The 14534-nt window shown below is 31.7% G+C and overlaps 2 protein-coding genes across 3 annotated transcripts; both read right to left on the bottom strand.

Moving 5' to 3' along the window:
• Positions 1–239: 239 nt before the first annotated feature.
• On the bottom strand, positions 240–1955 carry LOC123672880 (box C/D snoRNA protein 1). The gene is made up of 4 exons (XM_045607211.1): positions 1751–1955; positions 1330–1600; positions 819–1272; positions 240–397 (listed from the first exon to the last, which is right to left on the bottom strand). The coding sequence occupies exons 1-4, from the start codon at positions 1801–1803 to the stop codon at positions 255–257; spliced, it is 921 nt and encodes a 306-aa protein (XP_045463167.1). The 5' UTR covers positions 1804–1955; the 3' UTR covers positions 240–254.
• An 810-nt stretch (positions 1956–2765) lies between these two features.
• Positions 2766–6031, bottom strand: LOC123672879 (dimethyladenosine transferase 1, mitochondrial). 2 transcript variants are annotated; one of them, XM_045607210.1, is made up of 4 exons: positions 5381–5818; positions 5103–5320; positions 4798–5042; positions 2766–2960 (listed from the first exon to the last, which is right to left on the bottom strand). In XM_045607210.1, the coding sequence occupies exons 1-4, from the start codon at positions 5672–5674 to the stop codon at positions 2785–2787; spliced, it is 933 nt and encodes a 310-aa protein (XP_045463166.1). In that variant the 5' UTR covers positions 5675–5818; the 3' UTR covers positions 2766–2784. The 2 variants fall into 2 exon arrangements, with proteins under 2 accessions (XP_045463166.1, XP_045463165.1); XM_045607209.1 differs by having other exon boundaries at positions 5103–6031.
• Positions 6032–14534: the final 8503 nt, after the last annotated feature.

The raw sequence follows: 14534 nt of genomic DNA, 5'->3' as shown, positions 1-14534 counted from the left end.
ACGAGATTACAGACGAAATAAAGTTTTTCGATAGAAATGCTCGGACAGGTCGATTTCTGTTTCGAGGGGGACAACTTAAGATGTAGGTTACGGACGCATAGCGCTTCAGGATAGATATTTTTGGCACAACTTCGTACACCTTACAAAGTGTCGGCACCGCAACGGGGCTAAAGGGAAAAGAAAGGGGAACTATTTGATAATTAAGTGAAAGGTTATAATGAGGTGATCCCTCTCAAATAAAGAATACAAAGGTATTAGTTTTGATCAATATTTAATGGTTCCTCTGAATTTTGTAATCCTAACAGATCAATATATTTATCACGAACTTCACTTTCATTGTTTTTAACAAGAGTATTTATAAAGTTTTCTCCATTATTTCCAATATCCTCTTCACAATCTGAAAAAAAGAACAGCATGATTATCTAGATACTTCAAAGAATAAATATTTAACAATATGTGAGCTAGTGCAAATTTTATATTTTTAAACCTTTAAGAGAGCATTTTTAACTATTTATATTATGAAATTCCATTGGCTATTGGAATAGAACTCAAATTTTCATAATCAGCACTATATGGTCTGATCTGAGGTACATGAAAACAACAAATGAAGCAAATGCGTATCCTATCTCACTAGAGAGATTATACTGTTGAAGTAGTTTTCTGTATTCATAACCAATCAGAGGCCTATTCCAGTGAATATGAAGCCTTGAATCTACCCCTAGCAGCCGTTTTGTGATATTAGCTGATAATGCTCTATTCTCAAACATATTCCTAAACTGATAAATTATATAGTTATACATTTTTGATAAAAAACTTACCTGAATCAATTATATCAAATCCAAATTTATGGTCAGCCAAAATTACATGAAATACTGGGTACTCAATGATTGTTTTATTTTTGAGGCACTCCCTCAGATTGTCACTAAGATTTACTTCATAAAATTTTTTTCCTGCTTTGTTTTCAGCCCTGAGTAGTACTTTAATGTTTGAAAAACTAGCTGCTTTGTAAAATAATAATTTTTTTTTCAAATTTTCATTATTTGTTTCCAAATGTTGCCTCATTATAGATGACAATTTCTGAATTTCAGACACCTTCATGTTAGAAAGTTTCAAATTATCTGCATTCATAAAGTACCAATCTATATGCCAATAAATCAAGTTTTGTTGCGAGTCGAAATGAGATGAATTATTTTTGTGACTTTTGAAAAGAGAAGGATAAAATCTTAATTTAATTTTTCTAGCGGCTGCTGCAAGTTCCAATTTTCTTCTATTCTAAAAAATAATTGATATTATTAAAATAACTAAAAATTAGTCAATCAATTAACTTACTGGATGTAATCCTTTTGATTGCCTTGCAGCTTTATAGAGGGATTCTCTCTTCCTAGTAATTTCTTCCATCAGACAAATGTCACTTGACAATACAAGATCATTATTTATATCCTTATTTTTGAAAGACACATATTTTGTTTGATCCCTTTCTCCATTACATTGAAACTGTTCTTTATGAATTTGTATACATTTCAGACAACATGATCTGCATTCACAGCCTGGACAAACATATTTTGCTTCAGACGAGTGGCAAATTTCGCAGTAGCCTAACCTAAAAAGATATATTTTATTGTAGAGTAAACAAAGCAAAAAAGTTTTTTTTGCAAAAATTGATAACTGAATATATAATTAACTGCAATTATAAAAATTGACAAAATTATATTCTTTCAAATACATGTCAAGAAATGGTAAAGCTTGTTACCTGGATGTACTCAGCTTCCCTGAATCGATGATAGATTTATTACACGATTCCATTGTTTTAGTTTGTTGAAGATTATTGCAATTGAAAAATTACTCGAAAAAACAACCATTCACTTTCGATATTGTCGCACTGTACAAGATGAATGAAAACACAACTGAACAATAGATAAGTAGATAACTGAACCACAGATTACTAGTCTGTGACTGAACTAAGGAACTAGGTAATGTGCGTTGTGCACGACTTTGGAGCATAGATATTTTCTTCTTCTTTTTCAACCACGACAGTGGCTACTATAGGAGCATAGATATAACTGGATCATAAATATAAGTAATTCGAAGTATGGAGAACAAGTAAAGGAAGAAGAAGTATGGAGAAGATCATAGATAAGTAGGACTATCTATGGATCTATGAACATAGATGAAGACCTGGACTGCCGAAGGTGAAGCTTTTAATTAGTGTTCAATGCTTCTAATTGTTGTGGCGGCCATATTATTGGTAGGGTAAACCATAGATGTAAAAATTGTTATATCATAGCATATAAGAACTCTTCTTTAAGAAAGAAAAGTCCAAGCTTTAAAATTGAATTGTAATAACGAGCGTTCATTTAAATTCGTGGCCAAGAGTGCTGTGGAGAAATTCGAGTTGATTTTTTGTGACGAGTAGTGCTCAAGTTGTACCATATCACTAACATTGGTTTACAAATTTAGAATCTGGGAAGAATATGGTGCAAGCTAAGCACTACTCACACTCACAGAAATACAAATCTAATTTCTTCACAGCACTCTTGGCCACGAATTTTAATGAACACTTGTTATACTAACTGGTTTGAATAAATGTATGTCACTTATTCATTCAATGTTTTCATTAAAAATATTCCGTGAATATTAGCTGTTGATGGCAGTTAGAAATTTCTGGTGTGAAACAGATTTGATATCTTTGTATGAATGCATTATATTCTGTATGAATAGTGATTCGACAAAATTATCAGGAAGTAAACAAATAAAACATTCTCATGTTTAACTTAAATCTATATTTCAAACAATATTCTTCAAAACGTTTTTCTTTGGAGCTCTTGAATCATATTCTAGTATTTCTGGATGATCTTCACTGATAATTTTATAGGCGTAAAATAGTCTGCAATACTCCTCATTTGTTATCTGGAAAGGTCTTATATGTGGATCCAAATCAGCTACGTAATACATTCTTGAAACTGAAAAATAAAATTTAAATAAATATTCGCTACAACATTTCAGAGTAATTAATAGTTAACTAATTAAAAGTTTCCTGGCTGTGACAATTCACTCCATAAGAACGCTTACTTTTCACTTTTTTTGTTCACCTCTGTATACAACAAAAAACGAAGTAATTAAGGACGGTATCTGAACGGTTATATCTTCCCGAGCAATCAAGCTACAATGATAAAAAACAATTCTTTAAATCGGCCGAAGGCTTCAAGAGAAAATGAACTAACTACAAACTTTGTTGAAATTTTGTTTGTTCCCCTAATTTTGCCGGTGTGTATATGTATATTTTGTTATCAAAAAAAAAACTTTTTGTTACTGCTTGAATCATTTACGAATCTGGGATATATGCTGTGAGCTGTTGTCGATGTGTCATTTTAATTGTAATTTTAATCTGACGCTTTCGTTTCATTATTTCAAAATTGATTTTGTTTCTAACTGCAATTTTTGATGTCGAGAAATAATGAGGGTAAATGAAAATCAAAGAAAAAGGAGACATCCCTGAAGGAGAAGCGCTAAACGTAGACACGTGTTCAGGGCTTTTGGCACTCATCAGTCTGTACTTTTTCTCAGTAGAAAAAGTGTTGAGATGAGCAACACTTGATGGGTAACAAAAAACAAACAGAGTCAATGGCTGGCTGGCAGGCTTCTGTTGTTAATTCCATTTGATTGTTGTTTCCCTCCAAGTGTTGCTCATCTCAACACTTTTTCTCCGTACTGATGAGAGCCAAAAGCCTGAAACACTTGTCTACAGTTAGTTCTAATGTTAGCGCTTCTCCTTGAGGGATGACTCCTTATACATTTTTTTATTTTGCATGAACCTTGAAATTATTATTTTACATCTAAATACAAATTTTTGTCTTGATCGGATCTGTAATTGTGAAATTGACAGAAGAACGAAATTTTAAATAGCATTATTTACGAAACCCTTTGTCAGATTATGCCCATTAGCGAACTTGACCGCAGCATTCGAGGTCCGAACCATCTTTGACAATTTAAAGTTTCTAGCTCTTTTGCTTCAGGAGTTATTGTGTTAATATTCTAGAATTTGAGGACGGATTCTTCATCAGTAAGTCAATATTTACCTTGTCCAGAGAAGTGTATAGAACAAATTTTGATTAGTTTTGGAATGACAGAATCAAAACAGGTTAGTATTCCACTAGAAGCAAATTTAAAATTAAAAAATAGTGATGAAAATGACACCCAGCATCCATACCTACAGATAATTGGTGATTTGAGGTATGTCAGTTTGCTCTGACTGTGATTCACAAGTTTTCTTAGTGAATCAAAAAATTGTTACAGAAAAAAAACACCTGAATGCAATGAAAAGAGTTTGAAGGTATCTTAAAGGAACCATGAATTATTGCCTATGTTTTCAAAGGACAGGAAAACCATTTAAGAATTTGTCAATGCTAATTGGGATAAATGTAATGAAGATCCTCATTCGTACAGTATGACACTATTTTTTCAATTTTGGATTTTCATATTATGTTAATTTCTTATTATATGTAGCTTAATCGTGAAAAATTAATAGGAACCAATCTTAATAGATTGCATTTGTCGAGATTAAAACCGCTATCGGTCATTAAAAGTAACTGTTTTCTAATGTGTGATATCCATATTTTAACCAGTATACTGTTAGAAAATATTGTTTTTGAGCATTTTCATCAAAATTGTAGAAGTCCTGAAAAATCTATAGTATATATAGAGAAACTATTGTTATTTACATAATAAAATAGGGGAAATTAAAATAACTTGCATTTAATATCAATAGTTTTTGAGGATTATCTAAATAATTATAGTTACCTAATTCATCTCTTATATCTTCAGGAAACAATCTGGAAGCACCCTTGAATGAGTATTTTTGACGCATATTGAAAATATTTCTCAAAATCTTTTCAGCCATTTTGAAAGGAACATCTGTTAGAGGATACTTAAGAGGTTTCAAAGTTACAACTCCTACATCAACATCTGGTTTAGGAAGAAAAGCTTTTCCAGGAATTAAAAATTTATTTCGAACTTCACACCATAATTGGCAAATAACTGATAACCTGTTGAACAAAATTATTTAAATATATACTTATTTGAAAAATAAACATCATTCACATTACCTGCATCGTTGTTCATGACCAGGAGGTGCTACTATTCTTTCTGCAACTTCTTTTTGGAAGGTTAGAGTCATTGAAGTACGGCCATACTTCCAAGCAGCTTGTTTTTCCGAAATTGAATGTAGCCAATTAACAAGTAAAATAGTTGAAACACTAAAGGGCAAGTTACCAATTAAATGTATAGGAGGTGGAACACCAAACCAATCACTTGATTGCACGTTCTTAAAACCAATGTCAAAGTCGTATGATCTGATATCACCAATTTGTATATCAATTTTTACCTTATCTTCACAAGCTTCTTGAAGTTGCTGCAAAGTTGGTAAAAATCGATGATCTTTTTCAACAAGAATTAGTTTACAAGGGTGTTTTTTCAAAATTGATCTTGATATGCTTCCTGGACCTGGACCAACTTCTAATACAACATGGTTACTAATATTACCAGCAGCTCTCACAATTTTATCAGTGATTCTTTCATCTAACAGAAAATTCTGAGAAAGTTGTTTCAAGGCTCTCAGGTTATATAATTTAATTAAATCTTTTATAGTAGGAAGAGGAGGCAAACGTAACTGATTCATTCTAGTTTTTTTCTTCTATTATTTTTGCAGGTTCCTCGAAATCATCCAAGAAAGTTTCCTGTTTTACAGCAAACATTGAATATGCATATATTCCCAAGACAGTGGCACCTAATATTGCGCCAGTAATTCTGTTTTTTCTGCGGATTGTTAGAAGTTTTGCAGCTCTTTCGCGATTTTGTTGTTCGATAACTTGCATTAATTCCAACTGTAACTTTCCAACTTTTGCTTTATCGAAGTCCGGATTTTCTCTATTCATCGGCATAATAGATGGAATGATATTCAAAGGACTAATATAAATATATTAAAAGCCTTCATGTGTTATCCAATTACTCGATCTTAACCTCATAAATTATGACCTCTGGAACCTGGAATTGTCAAAGATTATTCATAGAGAGATATCAGATTTAATGGTCATCTCTTCCATTTTTTAAGGGCTCACTTTATTGGACATGCACAAAATTAAATAATAATTAGGCATCGGCAGGGACAACAATTGTTATCTCTGGCATCGGATAAATATGCATTTCCATAACTGCATATTTGGGACATTTTCGGGTTGGAGTGTATATTTTATTCGTTTTCAGTTTTATCTGGATATTTCTCAGATAAAATTTGTTTTTAAACATTAAAAAATCTAATGAAACTGTATTTCGAAAATATATTTGGCAAATCACAAAGAGATTTTTTCTCCTTTAATGAGATATTATCTACTCAACCCCCATGGAATGGAGGAATCGAAGAAAGATAGTTTACCTAGACAAAAATTCGTTTTAAACCATAAGTTTGTTGTCACATTTTAAAAAGCGAACCTCCCAGTGTTAAAAATGCCGAAATCACCTACGATTAGTTTGCGCTGTTTTGAACCAATTTGTCAAAGTGGGTATAAAAGCAGCTAAAACGTTACAAGTAATGAGTGGGGGGGGGTTTGGGGATATAATTTCCATTAATGAAAAGAAATAAAAAATTAACAAGTAACAATTCAAAAAAAAATTATCAAAAATTGAAATAATTTTTGCAGCATTTACAAACGAGTAATCATCAAAAAATAAGAACCGAAGCTGAGGAAGTCAGCAGCAGATGTTGGTTCGAGCCACAGAACGTCAATATACAGTGCGATCTGGTCCCAAGTCCCAGTCGTTCACCACATATCTAATGAATTTCTGCAGAAAAACCAATGGCGAAATTGAAAAATGAAGTATTTAAAACCATTTTCGAAAAAATACCAAGCAAAATATTCCTAAGAATCTGCTCTGCGAGAAAAATGTGTTCTGCCATTATATAACGTCACAATACAAAACCTGCGATAAAAATCTGAAGATAAAATATTTGGGTATCATTAGATGAAACAAAGGTGCATAGCAAATTTTGTTTTTGCTATTTTAGGAGTTCAAGAAGAAATAAATAAACAATGAAAGTGTTCGAAAAAGTGAACCATCCAACAAGTGCCGCATTTTTTAATGATACAATAAATTTTTATTGGTCGACAAGCATTCGCTACAAAGAAGTGCTTTGTTCTGTACATGTGTAAAGCAAAGAGTGTTTTGAATATTCTTTACTCAAAAATTACTCACGTTACTTATGTGGATTATGGCTAAGATGTCTAAAAACATCTTAATTATGAAATTAATTAATTAAGAAATTGTTTTTGAAATCACCTTCTCGCGATGTCAAATTCAAATAAATTGTTGGTGGGGAGATCCCACTTCCGCCTTCTTCGCTTATTACAAGATGGACCAAATGAATTGACCATATTCACCGTCGCCATATTGGTGTGCGACAATACCAACTACCCAGTGTTCCCAACGGAGAAATATTGAGTTTACTAGAAAAATTCCACAATATAAAGTTTATAATTGTGGTTTATGTGTAAATTCCGGAGTACCTTTTCTGGCTGCTACGCCAGATAGGCTTGTTTGGGACAATATTTCGCAAAAATTTCACCTTTTGGAAATGAAAACATTAATGAAAGGTAGTTTTATATACAAATTAACTGTGGCCGAGTGTATAAATGAAGGCTTCGCTCTATTTTTGGAAATAGACAGTGGAAGAATTATATCTATGGCTGATAGTATTTTTGATATAAGCGGTATTTTTCTAGTAAACTCAATATTTCTCCGTTGGGAACACTGAGTAGTTGGTATTGTCGCACACCAATATGGCGACGGTGAATATGGTCAATTAAAACTTCAATACGCTATTACGTCATTACGATCAACATTTTGAACTTATTGCCCAAATAATAAAATAGGGGATGTTTAAAATGCTTTGACACAAAGGAAATTTTGTGGTGATTTGATTTTCATTAAATTTAATTATATCTATTTCTGAACTTATGTACTTTCTTCAGAAAACGGCATACAAATTGTGTAAAATTTTTTTCATAGGTTAAGAAAATCAAATAATATTAGTTTTGCAAAAAAAACTGTCGTTAGTTTTGGATATACATATATGCTGGATATGCTGTTGTTCCAAGTAATTCGAGTTGTAGTTGAGGTCCTTGTACTGTAACTAACAAGTAATACACATCGAAAAATGAATAAGGGAAATAAAAACAGATACACACAATTATGCAATTTATTTTTCAACCCAACTCTAAGAGATTATGTACATATATAATCTTTTTTTTTTGGTTTATTAGCGTTGGACAGCATCTGACAGCTTCTTCCAGAAAAATGCCAGTGGTTGGATTCTCTGTTGACCATAATGCTGAAGGGTTGCTCCGACTGCAGTGTCTGATGGGTCGGTTATCAAGGCTAGAGGTGCACAATCCTTGGAAGGTCTTGGACGGTTTACTGTACTCCAGGATGTCTTCAACTCTATCTGGGAGAGATCCCAGATAGAGTTGAAGACATCCTGGAGTACCAAATCTCTTTCCCCCTTTTTTTCCTGAAGGTACCTACGAAATCTCTTTCGTACCTTCAGCAGAGATGAGGTAGCCAAGGAACTTGACTTCTGGTTGTCTGAAAATACACTTCGCTGGATTGAGTTCGATGAAGTATTTGCGGAATCTCTTGAATATGATGTGAAGGTGTTCCATATGATCCTTTTCGGATGATGAAGTGATCAGCACTTCTTCGATTTTCGATATGGCTAAAGCAGAAGTCCAGTTAAGATGCATAGAATACCTGGTGTGTCTACTTATACCTGTAAAACTTTCAGACAAAACGGGAGATTTTTCGGATTTATACCTACTTGATTTCGAGGGATCGCGGGCTTTTCAGATGGCGCATACATCGTTTACATTTGACATTTCTCTCAATTTTCGACTCTTGTGAACCAAGGGCGTAGATCTTTTTTTTTCTTGGGGAGGGATAATCGAAAAAAAAATTTTTGACGACAACTTTTATTCATATCTGTAATGTTAGAAAAAGAAGTTTGATAATGAAGTTTGAACCAAATTACTCGAAATAATTTTTGTTGTTACTAATTCGGTTGTTCTTACCTTGTTCTCAAATAAGAGTTACGAAGGAAAATGAGAAATTACTTGGATAATTTTGAGAAAAAAAAGTTTCATGAATATGAGCCCACAAAGACTTTGCTTTCCATATACAGGTTGTTTCTAGTGTGTCTTACAGTTTATCAAATACTTATTAATCTTCGCTACAGATTAGGTAAATAAATACCAAAACTTATAATTAATGCATTCATTAGAGCTTACTAGCTGGATCTTAAAAATAATTTGGATTTTCCTGAGGATTACTAGAGATTTTTCTCGAAATCGATAGCAGATACGACAAAACTATAACAAACCAAAAAGTGTAGTACTGGACCAGAGTTTTTTTTCTACATTTTTCTAAACTAACAGCCATTCACCAAAATATAGATTTGGAGGAAGGAAGCAGGCATCCTTCCAGAAAATATATCACTCTGTAGATTTGCATTCAAAATTAGCATATCACATAGTGAAAACTTTAAACTGAAATATCTATGGCCAATTCATATTAAATATCTTGTGAAGGGAAGGTTATACGAGAAAATAACTCAAAACAAAATGTTTGGGGACTCATGTTATAGGACTTTTTTTCTTAAAATAATCAGGAAATCTGTCATTTACATTTGTATCCCCAATTTAGGAGCACCGTGTAATTACTCCCAGTATCCCCCTATTCCTACGCTCTTGTCGTGAACTTTGAGTATAGAACAATAATATTTTATATTCTATGGTCTGTCATTATATTCCATTCATTTGAGTAAAAATTCGATATGAACTGAATTGTAATTTATTGTGAATGTTTGCAGTGTCTAAAATCAGTATTTCCTTTTTAAACGGCACCAGGCAGATGCGGGAATTCGAAAAATTTTAAAGAGCGCCACCTTACAGCACTCTGGTGAAGCAGACCACCAAAGCAACAGGTGGGTCCACAGAATACTAAATATATAGGTGGGTCTCTCGAAAAGTCTGAAACAAAATCGAATCAGTAAACACACCAGGTATTCTATGCATCTTAGGCCTGTCCATGTGATATAAGGTCTATGCAGTGTGACCAGATTTAGTAGAAATCTACTTTTTTAGTAGATTTTTCGCATTTTCATGGAGTTTTTAGTAGGAAGAAATCCTTTGGTAGATTTTAGTAGATTTTGGTAGTTTTAAAAATATAACCGAGACGATTGAGAATATGGAAATTCGGATGTCTAGACTGTTTCTATGAATCAATTCATTGTTCATTAACATTGAGGTTCTACGTTCTACGTTCTACGTATTTCTAGAAGAACGTACCTACTCAAACATAATAAAATCATAAAACTTCTGTCGGCTGAGAATAAATACGAAGAATGATGGAATATCCGAAGGGTGCCTCACTGAAAACAGATGGTGTGTAAACTTCCGTTGAAAATATACCATTATCTCACATTTGGTATTCTATTCAGTGGAAAATATATGTCTTACTGGAATTTCATCTACAAATTTGGGTGGCTGCATATTTCAGATTTCGAATGCCAAATGCAAGAGAATATTTTCGGCTATTAACCGCATCAAAACAAAAAATAGACACAGATTTCTAAATAAACATATAGCATTATTATAACATGCTAAAGAAGGACTTAAAGAGATAGGTGATTGTTGTCGTTTTCAACCTACAAAAAATATGCTCGATTCGATGGATAGTGAAAATTTATGTATAGATGTTAAAGACGATGATTGGACTGCAGATTGATACTGATTTTACAATTATTTTTTTTATGTTCAACTGTAGTATTTCATTTCTTCATTTAATGTTATTTTTATCCGAAAGATTTCAGTTTTTATCTCTATTTATATCCTTTTGTTTATTTAAATATATAAATTTGTTTGTTTATATTTGCTATTTTGATCCTATTTGTTTTTGTTCGGTTTTTTTTCTTTTTTTTTGTCGTTCAAATTTTGAAATAAAATCTTGTTTTATTTTCGAATCTGAACACATCTGTACCGTATATCCTATTCATGAAGTAAAATTTAACCATAAGAGACATTAGAATAAAGTGTATTCTGAATAATGTTAAAATCTAATGCAGCGCCATTTTGTGAAATTTTGTCAAAAAATATGTAGATTTTTAGTAGATTTCTGAACGGTGTTGGCAGATTTTTAGTAGATTTCTGTGGCAAGTTTGGTAGATTCACTATATTTCAACCTGGTCACGCTGGGTCTATGGTCTAAAACTAGTTTATCTATGCTCCAGATTTCTAACCTAAGAACCAGTACCCAACTTTTCATTTTACTGTTTTCAAAACAATTTGAAGTTTTGTTTGAATTTTATTTTAATTTTAAATTTAATTTCCTTGAAAATCCAAATGGATACTAAGAATAACAATGTGAAAGAGTGCAGTGCTTGTAAAACTAAATTCTTCAGACAATCAGATATGATAAAGCATATCAAAAGATTTCATCCTAAAAATGCTGAGAATCTTATTTCGGTTATTGAGAATAGGACTCCTTCATTTAAGTGTGATCAGTGCGATAAACAATTTTCCAGCAAGAAAAATCTGTATTTTCACCAGAAATCACATAATGGAAATGACTCAGGTGTAAAAATTCGGAAGAAATGCCCACTTTGTGAGTATGTAGCTGCATTCAAGAAAGATTTTTATGACCATTGCAGAGAAGCACACCATATATTACTTGATATTGAGAAAATGACATTTGCAACTATGGGGGATTTTTTGAATTGGAAGTTAGAAATAGAAGGTGCTATGAATTCTAAATTTGTTAAAGAATATGGTTCTACTGAAAAAATGACAAACTATATATGCAGTCAATCAGAATATTCCATGTCAGATAGTGATATCGAAATTGGAAGTTCTCAGGACAAAAAAGTAAATGGCTTGTGTCCAGCAGGTTTTAGGGTAATGCATGAAGATGATGAAAAGTGCAGTATATATTTTGTTAAAACACATATTTGTTATCAAAATAAATCTATTTTTCCAAATACCTCTAATGAAATGAAGAAGCTCAATAGTGAAAATTCATTAGAAGATGCAAATCGTTTAGAAAATTGTTCTCCAATGAAAAATAAAAATGAAGTTGATAGTCATAATGAAGTTAATGATTCAAACCATGAAAAAAAAGGTAGAAATATTAAGAAGAAAGACTTTTTAATTAAGAAGAGGGAAATGATGAAAAATGTGTTGAATATTTTAGAATCTATCTCTAACAATGAAGAACTAGAAGCAGTTCAGGAACTTATCAATCCTATCAAACCAATATTAGGAATTCTACAAGCAAAATCTAAGAATGTGTGATTTTGTATATTAAAGACGTGTTTTTGCTTATTTTAAGCAATTTTATTTATAGAAAATATTGTATATGAATATTATTATTGAAATTCAATTCCAAAAGTAAATATTATTTTAAAACCTCTCATTGTTTCTAATTTCATATATCAATATTTTAATATATGTATAAATATTATATCCAATAAATTCTAGTGAAAACTTATTTACAAAATAATTTGTCATAAATCGAACTTGATTTTAATTTAAAAGAAAATTTCATCAAAATATAGTTGCATAAAATGTTTGGTATCTGATAAAAAAGATATCCTATAAATAATTCTTTTTTTACCTATACCTTGACATAGAAAACTTGTAAAAAATGACCAAATTTTTTTACATGGCTTTACTGTTCTTACATTTGAGATATTGTTGGAAATAATCCTCAATATGTATTGATGAATAAAATTGAGCTTTGGTTTAAAAAAGTAATTTTGACCAATACTATGATCTATTTTTGGGGGCAATGTTTTTTAGGTTGTATATATTTTTATTAAATACAGAGTTGAATAAATATAGTAATAATTTATTTAACATGTATATGGTATACTGCTATTTTATTTATTTACTTCTTTATTCTTGACCTCTAATACAGTACAAGTACTGGTGACAAGACCTATTTAACAATATACAAAAAAATAATACTATAAAATATTCAAAACAACAACAAAGTTAAACTTAACAAAATAAATCTTTCAGGTACAACTTAAGCTTAATATTAAAGTTTTTTTTAGTTCTTATATACTTTATTCTGGTGGTAAATGGTTAAATGCTTCTATTGCTCGGTAAATTGGGGAGTCCTGGGCTTTCCTTGTAAACCTGAGTTCACTTCTGATGGTACCTCTATTTCGGGTGTTATGACTATGCACATCCTGTACTAGTGTAAATCTATAATTTGACTTTATATAATTGTTCGTCATGCCATGTATCAGTTTAACTTTTTCCAATTTCTTTAGGTTATGAATGTCCAAAAGTTTAGTGTCCTTATATAATATTGATGTAGGTGTTAACATGCCATAGTTGAATAATATTTTTATAGTTCTATTTCGGAACACTTGTAGCCTTGTTAATAATGTATTTGATGCAATTAATGAGGTACCTCAGTCTGGAGGAGATCAAGCTGTGGTAGATCATTTTTTTGTATTGTGTACCGAACATAAATGAGCATCTTCTCAGTGAACCCACCACTGCATTTACCCTATGTATCATGTGTTCTATGTGTTTTTCCCAATTCAATCTTTCATCAATATACAACCCTAGATATTTGTGCTGATCAGGTGAAATATCCTTAAACTTGACTTGTATTTCATGGAATGGCTTGTTCTTCTGCCTTATACACATATATACAGTCTTGTCTACATTTATGCTCAGTCTGTTATAACGCAGCCAGTCAGAATAATAAAGCAGATCAGCATTGATAGTCGATTCCAGTTCCTCCAAAGATCTTCCTGAGTACACCAGGACAGTATCATCCGCAAAAGAGAAATATCTTGATCTCGAACCCATCATAACATGCAATACATTAATAATATTATAAATTTGTTCTTCGAGATAAAAAAAATATATATATGTATAATCAAAATCCCAATGGTACCTTTCGGTGTTTGGGTGATAAAAAAATGAGATGTTTAATTTCTGGATTCTTGTCACTTTTCCACGAAATTTTCAATGAGCCTTCAAACCGTAATTAGTTTATTCAGTAATCAGTATATACTCCTTTAATCTGTGATTCACTCAAGTAAAGTCTCTCCCCCTCAACAAATTTAACCTATCAGCAGAGACAACAATGCTGTCAGGTTACTTCATTCACGATTAATTGAATGGACTGTTAGTAATCAATAAATAGATGCATTCCAACGGATACCAAAATATTAATATATTCAAATCCTATTTCGATTCTGTACTGAATCAAATTTTCAATTAACCTGCTTTTGAATCTGATAGGAATACTGCACAAATGATAATACTTTCAACGAATGCAACCAAATCCTAAAGAATAAACGTTGCAATATAACTAATATGAATTCCTCACAATATTCAGAGATGGTCACAGGCACACTATATTTTAGATACTCTCAAAGAGCAGCAAACAAGTATTTGTAAAAAGGTAAC

This window comes from Harmonia axyridis, chromosome 2 (genome assembly GCF_914767665.1).
Source record: "Harmonia axyridis chromosome 2, icHarAxyr1.1, whole genome shotgun sequence".
Classification (NCBI taxonomy): domain Eukaryota; kingdom Metazoa; phylum Arthropoda; class Insecta; order Coleoptera; family Coccinellidae; genus Harmonia; species Harmonia axyridis.
This window is presented reverse-complemented; position numbering and strand designations above follow the sequence as displayed.